General features: G+C 37.8%; 1 protein-coding gene across 40 annotated transcripts in view; it reads right to left on the minus strand.

Moving 5' to 3' along the window:
• RIMS1 (regulating synaptic membrane exocytosis 1) overlaps positions 1-22507 on the minus strand; it is a 596921-nt gene that overhangs the window by 87695 nt on the left and 486719 nt on the right. For 26 of the 40 annotated variants that reach the window (XM_068983550.1, XM_068983577.1, XM_068983575.1 and 23 more), the window contains one exon: positions 18247-18413. The exons of the other annotated variants lie outside the window; for them this stretch is intronic. In XM_068983550.1, the coding sequence (XP_068839651.1) occupies positions 18247-18413 (167 nt within the window). The remainder of the gene's footprint in view (positions 1-18246; positions 18414-22507) is intronic. 40 annotated transcript variants of the gene reach the window in all.

Below are 22507 nucleotides of genomic sequence, written 5' to 3' on the forward strand. Positions count from 1 at the left end.
AGGGATGAATGAGTGAATGAATGAATGGCTAAACAGAAAAGTAAATTCAGCTCTACAGAATTAGTGTACATGCTGAAGTTCTCAATACTGGTTAGTGATAGTATCAAAGCAGATATAGACAGATAGATAGATAGATAGACTGATAAATAGATAGATATAGACAGATGCTAGAGAGATAGATGCTAGAGACAGATGACAGGTAGATAGACAGATAATAGAGATAGATAGACAGTAGATAGTGTCTGCATGTACTTTCAGTTCTTTATTTACTCTGCATATACTATCTATTTAGTACGTTGTGCGTGCTAAGTTCCATCAGTTGTGTGTGACTCTTTGCAACCTTATGGACTGTAGCCTGCCAGGCTCCTCTGTCCATGGAATTCTCCAGGCAAGAATACTGGAGTGGGTTGCCATGCCCTCCTCCAGGGGCTCTTCCTGACCCAGGGATCAAAGCCAAGTCTCTTAAGTTTCTGGCATTGGCAGGCAGGTTCCTTACCATTAGTGCCACCTGGGAAGCCCATTAGTACTTTGAAGTGAAGTGAAGTCGCTCAGTCATTTCCAGCTCTTTGCGACCCCATGGGCTGTAGCCCACTCCTCTGTCCATGGGATTCTCCAGGCAAGAATACTGGAGTGGGCTGTCATTTCCTTCTCCAGGGGATCTTCCCAACCCAGGGATCGAACCTGGGCCTCGTGCATTGCAGGCAGACGCTTTATCCTCTGAGCCACCAGGGAAGCAAATAATCATCTTACTTCCCCTTTTTCACACCCTTCTGAATCCCTCAACTTCCTCACACATGCTCTTGCTATGTTTCCATGTGTCCTTTTTCATACCTGAGATGCAAACCTGACCACTTTTCTGGAACTAGGAACTTACATTAGATAAACCCATACATAAGTAACTGATACAATTAACTATAAACTAACATTATAAGTGTGATAATACAACTAAATATTTTTTACTATTTAATGTTATTAAATATTATTATTTAATATATGGCAAATAATGCTAAAATTATATATTTAGCATTCACTTTATATCACTAAAGTAAACATAAATATTAAGAATTTCTTATAGCTTTATCTTTTCTATGTTTTGACAAAATAAAATCAAGACTTTATGCACAGACACAGAAACATTTGGAGCAGATTCAGTTAAAAGTTTAATAAGAAAATGAAACTTGACAGTGTTTTGAAAGTAAGGATGAATCTTTCTGCAATGATTTGATCTGTAATGGCTGACATCCGTTCCCTTCAGAATCCCGGCTTCCTAATGACCTGGTAGGATTTATGCGTGCGATTCCATCCACTCTGACTAGAACCTGACACTAGAGGGTCCATGAACCCAGTCCCACTCTAAAGCGAGCAACAACCAAGATGCAGGAGGTCAGTGGCATCTACAGACTGTGGAGAACTCTGCCCACAAGAGTGATCTTCCTTAAGTTCAGTAAAACACAATCTTTCAGAAAATTCTTCAATTTGGGTAAGACCTTCTCCTTACACTCATTTTCAGTTATGAAACGTAACACCTCTTTATATATGTCCATTCTGACCATAGAACTACAAGATCTAGATAAGCTGCAGTCCCCATCAGCTCTCTGTCCCAATTTCCTGCAAGTTTTCTCCAGACCTTAACTTTGGACTTCAGACCAAAGATCTCGGTGGCTGTCTCCAGGTTTCCACCCAGAGTCACAAAGTATACCACTGGCAAAGGGCCGGGAAGCCACGACTGACTCTGCTCTGGACAGAATGCAGTCTGGGTGAAGACTTGGTGCTCTCTCATGTGAGTCAGGGGCTTGGGGAAGAGGCTCACTTCAGTATTTCCTAGAACCTACAGAGACAATTTGATTATATTCTTTGCAGCCAAAGACGGAGAAGCTCTATACAGTCAACAAAAACAATACCAGAAACTGACTGTGGCTCAGATCATGAATTGCTTGTTGCCAAATTCAGACTTACATTGATGAAAGTAGAGAAAACCACTAGACCATTCAGGTATGACCTAAATCACATCCCTTATGATTATACAGTAGAAGTGAGAAATAGATTTAAGGGACCATATCTGATAGATAGAGTGCCTGATGAATTATGGATGGAGGTTCGTGACATTGTACAGGAGACAGGGATCAAGACCATCATCCTGGAAAAGAAATGCAAAAAAGAAAAATGGCTGTCTGGGGAGGCCTTACAAATAGCTGTGAAAAGAAGAGAAGTGAAAAGCAAAGGAGAAAAGGAAAGATATAAGTATCTGAATGCAGAGTTCCAAAGAATAGCAAGAAGAGATAAGAAAGACTTCTTCAGCAATCAATGCAAAGAAATAGAGGAAAACAACAGAATGAGAAAGACTAGAGATCTCTTCAAGAAAATTAGAGATACCAAGGGAACATTTCATGCAAAGATGGGCTCGATAAAGGACAGAAATGGTATGGACCTAACAGAAGCAGAAGATATTAAGAAGAAGTCGCAAGAATACACAGAAGAACTGTACAAAAAAGATCTTCACGACCAAGATAATCACGATGATGTGATCACTCACCTAGAGCCAGACATCCTGGAATGTGAAGTCAAGTGGGCCTTGGAAGGCATCACTACGAACAAAGCTAGTGGAGGTGATGAAATTCCAGTTGAGCTACTTCAAATCCTGAAAGATGATGCTGTGAAAATGCTGCACTCAATATGCCAGCAAAGTTGGAAAACTCACAGAGGCCACAGGAGTAGAAAAGGCCAGTTTTCATTCCAATCCCAAAGAAAGACAATGTCAAAGAATGCTCAAACTACCGCACAATTACACTCATCTCACACGCTAGTAAAGTAATGCTCAAATTTCTCCAAGCCAGGCTTTAGCAATACGTGAATGGTGAACTTCTAGATGTTCAAGCTGGTTTTACACAAGGCAGAGGAACCAGAGATCAAATTGCCAACATCTGCTGTATCAGATGTTGAAAAAGCAACAGAGTTCTAGAAAAGCATCTATTTCTGCTTTATTGACTATGCCAAAGCCTTTGACTGTGTGGATCACAATAAACTGGAAAACTCTGAAAGAGATGGGAATACCAGACCACCTGACCTACCTCTTGAGAAACCTATATGCAGGTCTGGAAGCAACAGTTAGAACTGGACATGGAACAACAGACTGGTTCCAAATAGGAAAAGGAGTACGTCAAGGCTGTATATTGTCACCCTGCTTATTTAATTTCTATGCAGAGTACATCATGAGAAACGCTGGGCTGAAAGCAGCACAAGCTGGAATCAAGATTGCAGGGAGAAATATCAGTAACCCCAGATATGCAAATGACACCACCTTTAAGGCAGAAAGTGAAGAGGAACTATAAAGCCTCTTGATGAAAGTGAAAGTGGAGAGTGAAAAAGTTGGCTTAAAGCTCAATGTTCAGAAAATGAAGATCATGGCATCTGGTCCCATCACTTCATGAGGAATAGAAGGGGAAACAGTGGAAACAGTTTCAGGCTTTATTTTGGGGGGCTCCAAAATCACTGCAGATGGTGACTGCAGCCATGAAAGTAAAAGATGCTTACTCCTTGGAAGAAAAGTTATGACCAACCTAGGAACATATCTCAACATAATAAAAGCTATATATGACAAACCCACAGCAAACATTATCCTCAATGGTGAAAAATTGAAAGCATTTCCCCTAAAGTCAGGAACAACACAAGGGTGCCCACTTTCACCACTACTATTCAACATAATTCTGGAAGTTTTTGCCACAGCAATCAGAGCAGAAAAAGAAATAAAAGGAATCCAAATTGGAAAAGAAGAAGTAAAACTCTCACTGTTTGCAGATGACATGATCCTCTACACAGAAAACCCTAAAGACTCTACCAGAAAATTACTAGAGCTAATCAATGAATATAGTAAAGTTTCAGGATATAAAATCCACACACTGAAATCTGTTGCATACCTATACACTAATAATGAGAAAGTAGAAAAAGAAATAAAGGAAACAATTCCATTCACCATTGCAATGAAAAGGATAAAATATTTAGGAATATATCTACCTAAAGAAACTAAATACCTATATATAGAAAACTATAAAACACTGGTGAAAGAAATCAAAGAGCACACTAATAGATGGAGAAATATACCATGTTCATGGATCAGCAGAATCAATATAGTGAAAGTGAGTATACCACCCAAAGCAATCTACAGATTCAATGCAATCACTTGCAAGCTACCAGTGGTATATTTCAGAGTTAGAACAAATAATTTCACAATTTGTATGGAAATACAAAAAGCCTTGAATAGCCAAAGCAACCTTGAGAAAGAAGAATGGAACTGGAGGAATCTACCTGCCTGACTTCAGGCTCTACTACAAAGCCACAGTCATCAAGACAGTATGGTACAGGCACAAAGACAGAAACATAGATCAATGGAACAAAATAGAAAGCCCAGAGATAAATCCACGCACCTATGGACACCCTTATCTTCAACAAAGGAGACAAGAATATACAATGGATTAAAGACAACCTCTTTAACAAGTGAGGCCGTGAAAACTGGTCAACCACTTGCAAAAGAATGACACTAGAACACTTTCTAACACCATACACAAAAATAAACTCAAAATGGATTAAAGATCTAAATGTAAGACCAGAAACTATAAAACTCCTAGAGGAGAACATAGGCAAAACAGTCTCCGACATAAATCACAGCAGGATCCTCTATGACCTACCTCCCAGAATACTGGAAATAAAAGCAAAAATAAACAAATGGGACTTAATTAAAATTAAAAGCTTCTGCACAACAAAGGAAACTATAAGCAAGGTGAAAAGACAGCTTTCGGAATGGGAGAAAATAATAGCAAATGAAGCAACTGACAAACAACTAATCTCAAAAATATACAAGCAACTCCTGCAGCTCAATTCCAGAAAAATAAAAGACCCAATCAAAAAATGGGCCAAAGAACTAAATAGACATTTCTCCAAAGAAGACATACAGATGGCTAACAAACACATGAAAACATGCTCAACATCACTCATTATCAGAGATATGCAAATCAAAACCACAATAAGGTACCATTTCATGCCAGTCAGAATGGCGTCCATCCAAAAGTCTACAAGCAACAAATGCTGGAGAGGGTGTGGAGAAAAAGGAACCCTCTTCCACTGTTGGTGGGAATGCAAACTAGTACGGCCATTATGGAGAACAGTGTGGAGATTCCTTAAAAAACTGAAAATAGAACTGCCTTATGACCCAGCAACCCCACTGCTGGGCATACCCACCAAGGAAACCAGAATTGAAAGGGACATGTGTACCCCAATGTTCATCACAGCACTGTTTATAATAGCCAGGACATGGAAGCAAGCTAGATGTCCATCAGCAGATGAATGGATAAGAAAGCTGTGGTACATATACACAATGGAGTATTACTCAGCCATTAAAAAGAATACATTTGAATCAGTTCTAATGAGGTGGATGAAACTGGAACCTATTATACAGAGTGAAGAAAGCCAGAAAGAAAAACACCAATACAGTATACTGACGAATATATATGGAAGTTAGAAAGGTGGTAACAATAACTCTGTATGTGAGACAGCAAAAGAGACACGGATGTATAGAACAGTCTTTTGGACTCTGCGGGAAAAGGAGAGGGATGATTTGGGAGAATGGCATTGAAACATGTATAATTTCATATTAGAAACAAATCACCAGTCTAGGTTCGATGCAGGATACAGGATGTTTGGGGCTGGTGTACTGGGATGACCTAGAGGGATGGTATGGGGAGGGAGGTGAGAGGGGGGGTTCAGGATTGGGAACACGTGTACACCCATGGCAGATTCATGTTCATGTTTGGCAAAACCAATACAGTATTGTAAAGTAAAAATAAATAAATAAATAAATAAATGAAATAAGATCTGGAAAATAAAAAAATAAATAAAATAAAGTAAAAAAATAAAAAAGAAAAGCAGAGGCATTACTTTGCCAACAAAGGTCCATCTAGTCAAGGCTATGGTTTTTCCAGTAGTCATGTATGGATGTGAGAGTTGGACTGTGAAGAAAGCTGAGCACCAAAGAGTTGATGCTTTTGAACTGTGGTGTTGGAGAAGACTCTTGAGAGTCCCTTGGACTGCAAAGAGATCCAACCAGTCCATTCTGAAGGAGATCAGCCCTGGTATTTCTTTGGAGGGAATGATGCTAAAGGTGAAACTCCAGTACTTTGGCCACCTCATGCGAAGAGTTGACTCATTGGAAAAGACTCTGATGCTGGGATGGATTGGGGGCAGGAGGAGAAGGGGACAACAGAAGATGAGATGGCTGGATGGCATCACTGACTCGATGGACGTGAGTCTGAGTCTGGGAGTTGGTGATGGACAGGGGGGTCTGGTGTGCTGCGATTCATGGGGTCACAAAGGGTCAGACATGACTGAACGACTGAACTGAACTGAACAGAGACAACTGTAGGCTTCCCTGGTGGCTCAGATGGTAAAGAATCTGCCGCAATGCATGAGACCCAGGTTCAATCCCTGGGTCAGGAAGATCCTGTGGAGAAGGAAATGGCAACCCACTCCAGTATTCTTGCCTGGAAAATCCCTTGGACAGAGGAGCCTGGTGGGCTACAGTCCATGGGGTTGCAAAGAGTCAGACCCAACTGAGGACTAACACTTTCTAGATGCTTGCTTCTGGGAAGAAAAGCTATGACCAACCTAAACAACATATTAAAAAGCAGAGACATTACTTTGCCAGCAAAGGCCCATCTAGTCAAAGCTATGGTTTCTCCAGTGGTCATGTATGGATGTGAGAGTTGGACTATAAAGAAAGCTGAGTGCTGAAGAATTGATGCTTTTGAACTGTGGTGTTGGAGAAGACTCTTGAGAGTCCCTTGGACTGCAAGGAGATCCAACCAGTCCATCCTAAAGGAAATCACTCCTGAGTATTCACTGGAAAGACTGATGCTGCAGCTGAAACTTGAATACTTTGGCCACCTGATGCGAAGGACTGACTCATTTGAAAAGATCCTGATGCTGGGAAAGATTGAGGGCAGGAGGAGAAAGGGATGCCAGATGATGAGATGGCTGGATGGCATCACTGACTTACTGGATGTGACTTTGAGTAAACTCCAGAGTTGGTGATGAACAGGGAAGCCTAGCGTGCTGTGGTCCATGGGGTGTCAAAGAGTTGGACACGACTGACTGACTGAACTGAACTGATGGGATGTTAGAGGTTAAGGATTTTGTTGTCTATTTACTTTGTTTGCTTGCTTCGCAGCATCCTGCACTGGTCCTGCTCCCTGGGTGAATACAGGGGCCCCAGGTGTCCAGCAGGCCCAACTTCACATGCTGGGCTGTCCTGTCACCTCGGCCACAGCTAACCAAAGACCGGCATCTGAGTCCAAAGCAACCTCTAATGGCCTCTTTATTCCAGGATGACAAACAGCTCCCTTAACATATGGCTCTCTCAGGCTCCATCCCTTAAATTCAGACATCCTCGGAGTCTCTCCCTCCATCTGGACCGTAATCTACCTTTTACCCCAGCTCACGTCTCTCTCCCCGTTTTCCGGTTTCCGGGTCTCCTCAGCATCCAAGGGCCCTTTCTCCTCTGGACCTCCCTCTTTCCCTCTGTTCTTCCCTCTCCCTCTCTCCTTCCCCCCTCCCTCTCCCCTCTCTCTCTCCCACTCTCTCTTTCCGTATCTCCTGGTCCTCAGCTCCTTACTCCCCCCATCCCAGCATTTTGTTTTCCTGGGCCATAGATCTCACTGCCTGTTCAAGACTCAATTCTCTTTTCCCTGCCCTGGCATTTGCCCTCTTCCTTGGGACAAGATCCTTAGGGCCATAGTGCTTTTTGCTACAATTATTTATTTGTTCCTTTTGTTTAAAACAATATCCTTTTAAGTGAGTAAACCTTTAAAAATTTTAAGGAAATAGTAGCACATTTAAATAGGAGCTTCTATTTCCAGCAAAGTAGTAGATGATACATTCTGAAAAAATCCTTTTCTTCCCCAATACCCAGAACTGATGGGAAAATTACAACAAATACGTTTTAAAATACACACCCAAGTTCCTAAGAAAGGAAGAGAAATTCTGTGGCCCAAAAACCAAGAGGGCCTGAAAACAGGTTGTTAACTAAGTGTGAATGTCTTGGGAGGTTCTGCAGATGAGAAATTTTGATACTTGAGTCCAGGGTCAGGGGAGACTTAGAAGTGAAACCCCCGCAGAGTCAAGACGATTGAAGAAAAAGGAAGAATGTGGGTTTTGTCTAAGCCCTATGGGACCTTCACTGGTGCCATAGACTTGCTTACATAAATAATACAATGTAATATAATGTATATATTTCAGGAAGACAGACAATGCTCCCCCAAGGGAAGCTCTACAATGCACCAAGAAATGGTTAGCAGAGAAACAAGAAAAAACATGGGTCATTCTAAAGCATTTAAAAAAACCACATCCAGTAATGCAAGAAAGAAAACAACATATAATTAAAACACGAGACATAAAATATGTAAATGGTGGAGGGATGGTAACAGAACTAAAGTGTACTACAGTCATTTTTTTTCCCCCTCTGGCACCAGCAGAAATAATTGTTATCTTTTAGATTTATTGCTTAATGAAATATATATACTTGAAGCACAAAATTAGGCACTAAAATCATGGAAATAATATAATTTCCATAATAATGGAGAATGAAATAAAAACAGTTCAATTCATAATCAATCAGGAAAGAGAAAAAATAAGATAATAACAGTTGAAAATATTAAATAAGACAGTAGAAAGAATTCCAAATACCTAAGAAATCAAAATATGTGTAAAAGGATTAGGTAGCTAATTAAATAATACAGATTGCCAAGCAAGAAGGAAAAAAAAAAAATCTAAATCCAGCTCTATGCTGGTTACAAGAGATATAACTCATATATAACTTATAACCTTTAACAGATAGGTTAAAAGTAAAAGGCTGTGAAAAGTTAGACTGAACATTGGTTTTAAAACTTTTCATGTAAGACAAAATCAACTTAAAGCAAAAATAAAAAATATTAGAGATAAATAGATTCACCACATAAAGACAAAAGATTAAATCATCTGGCTCTTGATTCTAGCTCTACCGCTTATTGCCAAGCAAAGTCAATATGTTGCTTCTCTTTTTATTTATAAAAAGAGACTATTAGCAGTTACACTACTGGGCGATTACAGCACTCATGATATTGCATGTAAACCATCTATTGGAATATCTGATAATCATAAAACACACTTTACATGTCAGCACCATATTTTTAATACATTAAAAATTATGTATGTATTACACAGTCATGGAAAAATTACAAACTTGACATGTGAAATAACTGAAGTTTGGGAAGCATTGGTTTGGAGTGAAAGGATTCATATCCACTTTAAATTATAGGATAATTGCCATGGAAATATGAAGACTGTCCCAAAGAACAGATATTTAATGTTGACAACCAGAATTCAGACATGGAGACCATAAAAACTATTAGCTGTTCATTTATGTAATACCGCCAGGTTTAAAATCAGCAATCAGTTCTCCAACATGAAGATATAAACATGTAAACACAGTAGGATAAATAGAAACTTCAGAATCTGTTAGAAAATTCCCATTAGAAATATCCTTTTTTGTTTTGGCATAAAAATATAGTAACAAATTGAGGTCCTCTCAGAACAGTCACCCTGCTGTTTGAGAGCGAATAGAATACTACAGCCAGTCTGTGCGGCAGTGACCGCACATCAAACAAAAGGGCCACATCAGTGGTCCTTTAGGAAGCCCTCGTGTGCTGTGGAGGTTACAGAGCATTGAAGCAAAGCCAGTCAACATCTCACCAACAGGGGTGGTCTCCCATACCTGAGTCTGCCCTGAAGCCAAAGGTGGTGCTTATGGACATCACTCAAAGCCCCAGAGTAAATGCGCTGCTCATGCCTGTTGTCAAAAATCAAGACCACAACTACAATCACATCTCTCACAGTGAACAGGGATCTGAACCCCAAAGCTGAATTCTGTTTCTCTTTCAAAACTATTCTTAGGAAATAAATTGGTTTTATTTGAAAGTTGCTTTAATATAGTCAATTCACTATAGGATTCATAACCTATGTTATTTACCTTGCATTTAAAAGATGTATAAACTATAGCTTTCTAATAATTTGCTACACTGAAGATGTGCTGTTAGAAGTATGTAAGCTAATTTCTTGTATATTGTGGGGAAATAATAATTAAGAAGAGAGAATTATACTTTTATTTCATTTAACAACAGAGTATTAAATTAAATGTGTAACTTCTTTTAGCATAATTAATTAAATTGGAAAATTACACTCGAATAAAATCAAGTATGATTTAGTATCATAAATAGATGAGCATGTATTACAAGCAAAGTTATTAATACAGTTTGTTGGTTTGAACTTTCAAAGATTTTTTTTTCACCTCAAATAAAATAATAAATGAAATAAATCTTCTAATATATTCTTCCAAACACAGTCTTATTTTTCTCATTAAAGAAAAGTTTCTAATTAACAGTATCTACAATGTCCATTGAGCATGCTCTTTAAAATATTTGAAATGCTAAAAATTATCTGATTTAATCCTTACAGGGAATTAGATTTCTACAAATAACAAAACGTTACAGCATACTTTAAAACTCCATATGCAGTGTGGCTATTTTTCCCTAAGAGACAGAAGTTGTCTCTGAGGTCTAATTACAAATGATCACTTTGACAAGTAACTCCCATCTTTATGAGGTATTCTAGGTTTCCATCAAAACTTGAAACTTTATTATAACTGACCATTTTATTGCCTATTAAGTAGGAAGCATTAATCTAATACTCTGCTAACTTTCCCAGATTTCGACAAAACATCTTAGTAACCCTATAAGGAATTGACAGAACAGATCAGTAAAAACAAACAGAATGGAGCTGTTCAAATCAGACTGTTGCTGTTTCCCTTCAAACTGCAGTCTATTTTTTTTTTTTTTGACTGCACAGCTTGCAGAATCTTAGTTCCCCAGCTAGAAATGGAACCAGACCCCTGTAGTAGTACTAAAGGTTTGCAATGAAGACTCTCACCAGGAAAATCTACTCACTTGCCCCAAGAGCTCAAATTCACTACTCTAAGGACTGTCTGTTACTTATACTTACAGGTCAAGAGAATTGTGTTTATGTGGTGGACATGGCATGATTTAACAACTCAGTTGCATGGCCCCTTCGGTCACACGGTATACTAACAAGTATTATTTAGTAATTTCACCACAAAGGCAGAGAGTTTTTAAAGGGCACGTGGCACAGTCTTTCCATCTCTCTACTGCTTCAATCTGGTCACAGGAAATAATAACAGTCCTCTCATCAGACTATGACAATTAAAACGAAGAAATTCCATGAAAGAAGAATGCCAAGATATATTTCCTTCCTCAGATATTCAATATCCAGCATCTCTCACTGTGTTCCAGTTAGTTTCTCCCCATCACCCAAAGTCCATGTTATTTTCCTTTCTTTTTAGTACTTCTGCAGATTAAGTTGACTTTGTTTTTCCATAGGAAAACAGGAGGGCATGCAAAATTGTGTGGACAGCTTTAAAATTCCCTCGCAGTCCTCTTGACTATATTCAATGTCAGTAGGCATAATAATAAGTATATAAAAATGAAAGTTTCATTTGTTATTCTGAGCTATCGATATAGTGAATAATTTTGCAGTTAAGTATTTTTCAAATACCGTCATAAAATTTCCAAAGATTATTTTTAAATGGTATCCTATATTCCCTCATGGAGCTGAAGAACTACCATGAAATTAAGGGCTTTTGAAATTTTCTGTAATATTTTTCAAGCATAACTGCAATATCAAGATTGATTTTCTGGAATATATTAAACTATGCACTTATTCTCTATCAGAATTTAAAATATCGAATAATTTAACCTGCAATGTTTTAAAATCCTCCAATAAGTATATTTCCTTAAGTATGTGCCTACTTATTATTATGCCTACTGACATCAACTGCCAGATTTTAGTAAATTTCCTGCTCCGAAATTACTATTTGTGTATAGGAAAAAGCTGCATTTAAAAAGCTCTCGTATCTTTCAAACTATGCTTGTAGAAAAGAACTGCTTTTGAAAAAAAAAATGGGCCAAAGATCTAAATAGACATTTCTCCAAAGAAGACATATGGATGGCTAACAAACACATGAAAAGATGCTCAACATCACTCATTATTAGAGAAATGCAAATCAAAACCACAATGAGGTACCACTTCACACCAGTCAGAATGGCTTCGATCCAAAAATCTGCAAGCAATAAATGCTGGAGAGGGTGTGGAGAAAAGGGAACCCTCCTACACTGTTGGTGGGAATGCAAACTAGTACAGCCACTATGGAGAACAGTGTGGGGATTCCTTAAAAAACTGAAAATAGAACTACCTTATGACCCAGCAATCCCACTGCTGGGCATACACACCGAGGAAACCAGAATTGAAAGAGACACATGTACCCCAATGTTCATCGCAGCACTGTTTATAATAGCCAGGACACGGAAACAACCTAGATGTCCATCAGCAGATGAATGGATAAGAAAGCTTTGGTACATGTACACAATGGAGTATTACTCAGTCGTTAAAAAGAATTCATTTGAATCAGTTCTGATGAGATGGATGAAACTGGAGCCAATTATACAGAGTGAAGTAAGCCAGAAAGAAAAACACCAATACAGTATACTAACACATATATATGGAATTTAGAAAGATAGCAATGACGACCCTGTATGCAAGACAGGAAAAGAGACACAGCAGTGTATAACGGACTTTTGGACTCAGAGGGAGAGGGAGAGGGTGGGATGATTTGGGAGAATGGCATTCTATCACGTATACTATCATGTAAGAATTGAATCGCCAGTCTATGTCTGACGCAGGATACAGCATGCTTGGGGTTGGTGCATGGGGATGACCCACTGAGATGTTATGGGGAGGGAGGGGAGGGGGGTTCATGTTTGGGGACACATGTAAGAATTAAAGATTTTAAAATTAAATAAAAAAAAATTAAAAAAAATAAAAGAAAATATTCTTCCAAAAAGATGATAAAAAGACCAAAAACTATTTGCATCAAATTTGCTCAGCAAGTTTGTTTATCAAAATTCACTTTGATATAGAAAGGTGACCTTGTAGATCAAGGCAAACCTTTGTCAATGCTGACAAAAGTTTATATGTGAAGGTCGCTGGGAAACTGTTGATTTTGACAGAACTTCTAAAATTATGTATCATCTGAGTACAATTAAAGGATTTTATAGGATTATACTTGTATTTGGTTTTGTAGTTTGATCTTATATAAAACATCTGAAATTTGTCTGCCTGGAAAAAAATTGATACATGATAAAGATGAAAAAATTCAGAGCTATATCATAAAAATTCAGCTTCTTTTTGCGATAAATATTTTCTTTGATGCAATAAATAAATAAATAAAACTCAGAAACTTAACATATTCTTTCTGGCTTCCAGAACATGTGCATTTCTTATTATCAATTATGGGGCTTCCCGCAATGTGGGAGAACTGGGTTTGATCCCTGGGTTAGGAAGATCCCCTGGAGAAGGGAATGGCTACCCATTCCAGTATTCTGGCCTGCAGAATTTAATGGACAGAGGAGCCTGGCAGGCTGCATACAGTCCATAGGGTCAGAAGGAGTTGGACATGACTGAGCGACTTTCACTTGTCACCCTCCCTCTGCTAATACACTTTACATTCTTTATGGTTGGAAGGGAAAATGTTCTTCGAGAACTATTTAAGCTAATACTAAATGAAAATTATATGTCACATGCAGAACAAATCTGAAAAAGAAGGGACCTCAAATCTTTATTGATGCTTATTATTTTGAACTGGGCTTCCCAGGTGGCACCTGTGGTAAAGAAATTGCCTGCCAGTGCAGCAGGCATAAGAGACATGGGTTTGAGCCCTGGGTTGAGAAGATCCCCTGGAGAAGGATACAGCAACCCACTCCCATATTCTTGCCTAGAGAATCCCATAGGCAGAGGAGTCTGGTGGGCTACAGTCCCTAGGGTTGCAGAATCAGACACAACTAAAGCAACTTAGCACACATGCACTTTGGATTACTGTGTTGATTTTGTCCTGTAAGAATCATCCTAGAATTACTTAAGTTTTAAGTACTTTGAATCCATGACAACATTTTTTTAAGAACTTTTAATTCATTCTATCTACAAAAGGTTAATTAACATAAACAGTATGCTGCTGCTAAGTCGCTTCAGTCGTGTCCGACTCTGTGCGACCCCATAGACGGCAGCCCACCAGGTTGGGATTCTCCAGGCAAGAACACTGGAGTGGGTTGCCATTTCCTTCTCCAATAAACAGTATAGTATATGCTTTTCTACTGTAGATCCCTGTTTATATAACCTTTGAAAACATTAAGTACATTTTGGGTTATTTTGAATGAAGCATTTACAGTGCATCTAGGGGGAGAGATGCTCTTATTTCAGTTCACACAGAAACATATGGTTTAGCTGGTGCCACCCCCAGTGGTCAAGTATCTTTTGCCTAATCATTATGTCAAACACAAAAGATTCACGATATGGTCTGTGAATTCCTAATATTCTGTAAATGATCTTTAAGAGATTGGTCATCTAAATATATTTATATTCTTCAACCTATACATATTTTGTAAGGGCTTAATTTCATTTGTTCCCCAAACAGGGTTTTTGAAGCTCTCTTTAAAGCCTTTTATCTCTTAGGCAATAGGATGCTGGCTATCTAAAATGGAATTTCTCAAACTTTACTTAAAAACTATGCAACACATTAATGGATGTCCCTGGGAAACAGATCTTCTAGAATGAAATAAACTTGGTATATGCTGGAGTAAGCAGAGATAAACAAGCTGTTACAAGGTAGAACTCCAAACCTCAAGAACTATAGTTTGTCCTGTGAATTATCAACAGGCAAGTGTAGCAAGCAGTATGTGGGAGATGCTGGCCCATGTATCACACTGTGCAGCCCACTGCTCATCTCAGAGGTGCCTACCTTTACATTTTCTTGGTTCATCACATACTTGGATAGATGGAATCAGAACCATATATGGTATTTAATTGCCTGCATACTATGGTTCTATATGATATGGACAAGATGAAGTCAGTGGTTTCTCTCTCTCTCTGGGACCTTAAGGAGTGTACTGGACACTTGGTGGACTTTTAGATTCTGAAACTGTCTTCAGGGGATGCTATAGTGTCTTCTAATCCTTTTAATGACTTTCAGTATAAAACCCGTCCTAGGCAATGTAGAGCCAAGCATTTCATGTTTCATAGGAAGATATAAGCAAAGATATTTATATGTGAGCCCTGAACAACATGGGTTTGAAGTGAGTGGGTTTATATGCTGATTCTTTCAATAAATATAGCACATATTTTAATCTTTAAATTAACTAAGTGTGGGGAAAAGTTTGTGTTCAATGTGGAAAGAAAAGACTAGGGTTTGAATCCTGGTTTCATCTTAACCATCTCAGCTTCCTGCCCACATTGTCAAAGATCTGACCTCTTGTATAGGGAGCCAGAACATAAAAAATACGTTTTAAACTCTTAAGCAGATTACAATCTCCTTGAGTGTGTAGCATAGATATTATGCTATCATGAATTCTTGGGAAATAATAAAGTCCTTATGCTTGATTGGATCTCAAAGGCTTGCTGGTACATATTATGAAATGTAAATATATCTATTATCATATTGATCAGATACTTTATATATGAGCTTGAATATGTAGAATTTTAAAACCTATGAAGGTAGTTAGTTTCTAAAAATAAAGAAAGGCAAAACAATATTATATTGAGAAAAATAAATATTCATAGTGTTATAAGCATTGGGGATATTTAGGGTTGAAGAGCCTGCAACCATTTGATATTTTGTTCTTTGTTTCTTCATTACAAACCCTCCTCTCAAGTTTTTATCACAAGGCTAATGGTGGATGCAAAGCAACTCTGAACTGTGTGTGTGTGTGTGTGTGTGTGTGTGTGTGTGTGTTAACATGTGCATCTGTGCACCTATGGATATTCCTTGGGAAGAACATATATCAAAAGATAACTAGGTTTTAAATGTCAAAAGAAAGTCTTGCCCTTCCATATCTCATCCTACTCTCTTTATTCCTAAGTGTCCTAAGAAATCAAACATCTACCAATTACGACCTCGAGCATCGGGCCACAGGAAAATACTTCTTCACCTTAGCTTCAGGGGAAACTTGTTTAGCCATTAGTTTAACTGCCTGCCTTTACATAATCCACTTAAATAAAAATAACTCAAACATGCTCCAAGCTACAGAGACAAGAAAGAGGAGCTGAAAACAGGGAAACGACCAGAGAAAACAGATTTGTTATTAAGAAATTCACTTGTACTGTTTCCAGGTCTAATCTCTGTCTTCATCAACTTCAATAAATAGAAATCATAAGAATCAAGGAGGCAAAACATCATCTATCTTCTGCTTCGTATAATATAGTGAGTGTTATCATCGGAAGGACTGATGCTGAAGCTGAAACTCCAATACTTTGGCCACCTGATGCACAGAATCGACTCACTGGAAAAGACCCTGGTGCTGGGAAAGATTGAAGGCAGGAGGAGAAGGGGATGACAGAGGATGAGATGGTTGGATGGCATCACTGACGCGATGAACATGAGTCTGAGTAAGCTCCAGGAGTTGGTGATGGACAGGGAAGCTGGCGTGCTGCAGTCCATGGGGTTGCAAAGGGTCAGACACAACTGAGCGACGGTACTGAACTGATCTGATAAACTATCATTTTCCCGCAAAGTAACCTCGGCTCCAATCACTATCATGTAGTTCCTTCTCACCCTTTGTACAAAATCATAGTACCTTGCCCTTGAGCTGCCTAAAATTTCTGTTCTTTGTTTTCTTCCTTAGAAGCCATGCTGCCAAATTTTTCCTGAAGATAAACTTTTGAAGACTTAATTCTCCTGAAATTTCAAGAGAATGACAGTGGACCCACATAGCATTCTCAGAGTTGGTTTGTAACGTGAATTCTATTAATTAGTTATATTTTATACCACAGGACTCATGCCACTAGAGTCTGTTATGAATATAAATTAAGTTGTTTTTGGTGATTAAAAGTGAAAAAGTTTTTGTTTAATCCCCTATTTATCAATATTCTTGCTAAGCTAAATAGGTTCTGAAACACAGTATCTTAATAATATTTCAATACAAAGGGATCAATTAGAATCATTTTTACACCCTCTATCCTACCAGCTCAATAGAGATATTCTTTAGCTTTTCTAATTCTTTCTTCACTTTTAGAGAGCTTAATACTCTGTTAGGACCAGAGGCAGAGAATATTCAAAACAGAGCTAAAATGTTCCACTAATATCTTGACTGATCAGAACTTCTCTTGCAGATTCTCAGTGAGACACTGTCAATTAACAGTAAGATAACTGCTCTCAAATTACATCAACAGGTGAGCAAGGTGCAGAGAAATCCAGGAAGACAGAACGCTCCAGGATCATCATCCAAGCGTGCCACCATCCCAGCTTTCAGAGTGTTAGGAAGATAACTGCTCCTGTTTTGAACATTTACATTTCAAGGGCCTCTCAACAACACTGAAATGCCTTCAGTGAAACTTCTACTTCTGGGAACTAGTTAAGAGCAAATACAAAATATGCCTTGTCCATACTGAGTCTGTTTTACTGAAGACAGGACCAGATTCCTGAGGTCTTTTCCCCTTCAGCAGGGCTATTTACCTCCTGAGAACCAAGATAATTGCTGGTGATTTAAACAAACTGCATGCAAATCTCTTACAAGTCCCTTAATGTAAACAAGAGGGATGTGTATTTTGCTATCACCCCCACCTGAAGGTGCACCAACTGCTTGGGGACTGAAGACGTGCTCAGTAAATTATAGCCTACGGGAAAATGTAGCCTGCTCTGTTCTTCTGTAAATAAAACTTTATTGGACTACGACGGTGCTCACTTGACTGCAGAGTTTCTGTACAATGACATTATAAATCATGGCAACAGAGGCTGTCCAGCAGGGCCTGAAGTATTTACTACCAGGCCCTTTACAGAGAGGCTTCCCAACACAGGACTAAAGAATGCTTTGTGGATTTAATGATATTAGAAGGCATTTTAGAGATTGCTCTGTGGTTACAGGCCCCACCTGATAGGAAGGACCGCAGAATCTGGGCAGTATTACACAACAGTGAACGAAGGCTGAAGCCACCCTAGTCCCGGTCATGTCAATGAAACGCTCTGGCTCCTCTACCCAAACTCTGAGCGAGGATAAGCAGGAGGCAAAGTACACTTCTACCTGGTTGGCACGAGCGGTGGCCACTCACCTGATCCTGCCCCGAGGCCGCTCAGACTGCTCGGACAGGAAGCTGGTGCTGCTGAGGCGGGAGGCACTGCTGGTTCGGGACACGGCAGACGCGTCGCTGACGTCGCTGTCTGAGGATCTGGCGGAGACGTTGTCGCAGCTTCTGTACTGATCTGTGTGTGCGCTATACTAAGGAGTGAAAACAAGAGCGTGTGAGCTCCGTTACCGGGTCGGGGGAGCAGAGATACACACGGTGAGGCTAGCGGCTACTCCGCCCGCATCAGGCAAAAGTGCACTTTCATAAAGTTAGGTGTGAAATCTAAAATGGCCCAACGCTAGCATGATGTATGGTTTCCAGCAGAACTATCCTGCATCCTCTGAACGGGAAGAAGCGCTCTGCGAGGAATGACTGACAGAAACTTAAAGGGTCAATGCCTGGGTGGAAAATCCACTAAAGAAATGGCTCGCACCTACTTACTACCTTAAAATTGCATTACTCCTCTTCTCCAGTACGTCAGTTTCTCTTTTCTTGATTTTCATCACTGCCTACACATTCTACTCACCTTCTACTCTACCCATGAAATAGACTGCTTCCATCTGTCTGTGCTTTTTGAGGCATTCTAAAACTGATATTTAATTTACCCTACACACTCTCCCTATTTTAAGATGTCACATTCTTTCACATTTTACCAAAACATATAACTCTCAAAAAAAAAAAAAAAAAAAAAAGATTTACTAAGAAAGCAAAAGGATTATGCCAAATTCAAGTCAAGTGATGGAGGCAAAGACAGAACTTTGACTTTCTCTCTATTATGGTTTAATTAGTCATTTTCAGATTAAACTATTAACTAAGTGTTGAAAGTAAAAAAAAAAAAGGATTCCTATTAAAATGTCAAGATATGCTATATCTCATATTTAAATGTCTTTACTTTTTAATTAATTAATTTATTTAGCTGTGCAGGTCTTATGTGGCATGTGGAATCTAGCTGCCCAACCAGGGATTAAATCTGGGCCCTCTGCATTGGGAGCGCACAGTGTTAGCCACTGAACCACCAGTGAAGCCCCTCCATGTGTCTTTGTATCTGTCTTAAGTATTTATTATCTAAAGTTGTAGAAATCATAAGGTAAAAGTTAAAATTGGTGAAATGTCAAAAGTTTTTTTTTTCTATTTCTACTTTACTGTCTTACTGCAACGAATCACATAGTGAGTACCTTTATACAGTCTATATTTTTATGTGTGTTTAAATCATAATAAATAGTAAGGTTGTATAAGTATCTACAATTTTGAAATAATAAATACATAATTGATTTTCTATTTTAGGTACTGGAAGGTACGATAACTTCTTACATAAAAGAACATATGACTAAAGGGACACATGACCAACATTGGCTATTTATGTTATCAAGTAATTTAATTCTGCATTTATGTGCTCAGGTGTGAAAATATCAAATGTTTTTTAAACTTGTAGAAAGAGTCACCCTTCCTCTATGCTCCATATTATGTGAGTTTTAACAAATCTAAAATAATCCTAACTAGTTCAACAATTTGTATAAACAATTGTCTTGCTAAAGAATACCACATAAAATGATGCTTAATTGTGGTTCTGTATATACAAAGACAATTATAGGACAATAATACTTACTTTAAAAGTTCTAGAAAAAGGACCATGTTTATTTAATAATTCTTCCTATGATAGCAGTTCAGGGTGAAGGTATTTAAATGTTAGCTTTAATTTTCCATCTCTCACATGTATGTGTTGGGCAAAAAATTTTACAACTCCAAATTTATAGAATGTCTATAAAATTCTATTTTCAAATAATTTTTTCATGATTGCATGATTTTTGAAAGCCATATGTTAAATAGTAATCCAAAAGGAAATGCATATATGTTAATCTGTTCAGAAATGAACTATTTACACAACTTTGTATGTGACCTAAAGTTAACATGACTTATGATAATGTATTTAAAGTAGCTTGGTAATTTTTATCATCAAATTGTCATAGCTGGTAGCACGACACTAACTGGCAGGATTCATTTCAATCAGAACTGGTTTTTATTTACACAGATGTAAAAACATAACATGCTCACATGGCGGAAGCTGAATTTCATACTGTTGCTGGGGTATAAACATAATTCCAATATTACTTGTCTCTAAAACTATTTTGCTATGTTAATATGTCATTCCTGTAATATCTCCAAACATTGAAATGGTAGCTTGTACTTGAGAGAATATGAATTAATGTTTCTAGTACAATAAAAATTTATAGCGGTAGGAAATATTCTGGCATGGTGTTGACCCCTAGAACAAAGTCTCCCCTTATTTGGCAAAAGCCAATAATAAGCAGTGAGGACTATAAACTGAGGGTAAGGGAATATGCATGGAATTATTTCTCCAACTAAAGATTTTCTCCTTTCCTATAAATTATCTGTTCTTTTCCTTTTTGTTTATAGACTTCTGCTACTCCTGTCAAGAGACAAAACAAAAAGTTTTGAAAGATTGTTTGTCATGTTAACATTTTTTTTATATTGAGGTAAAGAATAATTCTTCATTCTGAGACAATGTCACAGTTTTCTTCACATTTGTAATTTGAAGGAAAGACTTTACACTCACTTCATACTACTATATCTGCTTATTTTCAAAATGTTAAAAGTTTAATAACTTTGACTTTTCATCAAGCATGATTCTTTAAAAATCCTATTTAACAATTAAATATTTTAATGGAAATACGTTAAATGTATTTTGAGAAATGTAGCATCCTCAGGAGAAATTCATATTGATCATATAGCAGGGAAATTAGTTCTTGATGTGAAGAAAGCCCTGATAATAGGGCTGCCTCTTTCATAACTTATAATAAACATTCAGAAGCTCCTACGAAACCTATCACATCAACTCTGCTTGCTGTTCCTAAGTTACAGAAACAGAAGTGCTGTTTCAAATGTGAGACCTACGTGAAAATTCACTCTCCATTGATGAATTGCACTCCATCGCCAGGGCATGTGACTCTGAGATCACTGAAAATGTAGCACAGTGTCACATTTCAGGGACAGTGATTGTAGTTTTGTATTTCCTCAGAAGCCAAGTTACTGCTAATTCCTTACTCAGGATGGAGTTAGGTTTGTTTAATACTTTAAGGAAGTGTCAGGTTTGAAACAGCTTAGGAATTATACTACATCTGTCTGGTAATTCTTTGTCCTGAAGAAAATCGAATTCTGTTGGTGTTTCATTATAAATATTAGAAAACAGTTAACCAATTTCTAATTTGGCAGAATTTCAATTCAGGTGCTTTGCTTTAGGCAAAGTGCTGAATGACTAAAAATAAGTTAATAAGGGAATAAAGTTCAAAATTTAGTGTATATTAAATTTATGAAATTATTGGTTCTCAGCTATACAAATACAAATAGATCTTTGTAAATTGTTAAAAGGGGTAAAAGGGTAAATTTAAGAAAGAAAAAAGAAGAGAGGATTAACAGAAATTACTACTGGAAACTATTGTAAAAATTTATTGTAAGCATTAAGAATATTAGAATCATGCAGAGTATTTACCTTTTATTTAACACATAAAATTAAATATAAGCTAATTATTTGTTATTTTACCCTATATATTTTTCCTGTATTATAGTCTCATGTTTTTAAAGATACCACATCTTTGATTTCACACTTATCAGTATAATTTATAATAATGTTATTTATGTAATATAGTAGTATCAATATATGCAGTAAAAACAATTGTAACATATTTAAAAGTAAAGGGTTTTTTAATATTCAAATGCAATAAAAGAGAAAAAGGAAAAGGATGTCTAAGCAAACAAGAAAGGAATGTTAGAATATAATAATTCAACTACATACAAATTAAAAGCCATAGGAGAGCCTCTGAATCAGGCTGGAGTCATGTATACATTTCTCTGGTGTCACAGGAAGAACAAAGGGCATCTAAGTTCCAGCTAGGAAACGGAGGGCTGACAACCAAACAGGAAGTCTGCTAATGAAGAGAAAGTATCTCCCTTCTTCGGAGAGAGCCTCGGTTTTCATAAATTTGGTAAAAAAGACAGCTGGACTAGAGAGGGTCACTTTTACATATTTTTAGATTCTGGAACCTCTCAATCAGGATAAACCTACTTTTGATTCATTATGAAAACAAGTGTTAGTGGTGGTTTAGGGTGCTTTAGATTCTAGGGCACTTCATTTTCGAGTTTTTTGATCACCTGATATGACTAGAGGCAAGGCTTTCAGGATTTTATGCTGATTCTTTATTCACTTCTTTCTTGTTTTCCGTACTGGCTC

Source organism: Capricornis sumatraensis, chromosome 11, assembly GCF_032405125.1.
Source record: "Capricornis sumatraensis isolate serow.1 chromosome 11, serow.2, whole genome shotgun sequence".
In the NCBI taxonomy this organism is placed as follows: domain Eukaryota; kingdom Metazoa; phylum Chordata; class Mammalia; order Artiodactyla; family Bovidae; genus Capricornis; species Capricornis sumatraensis.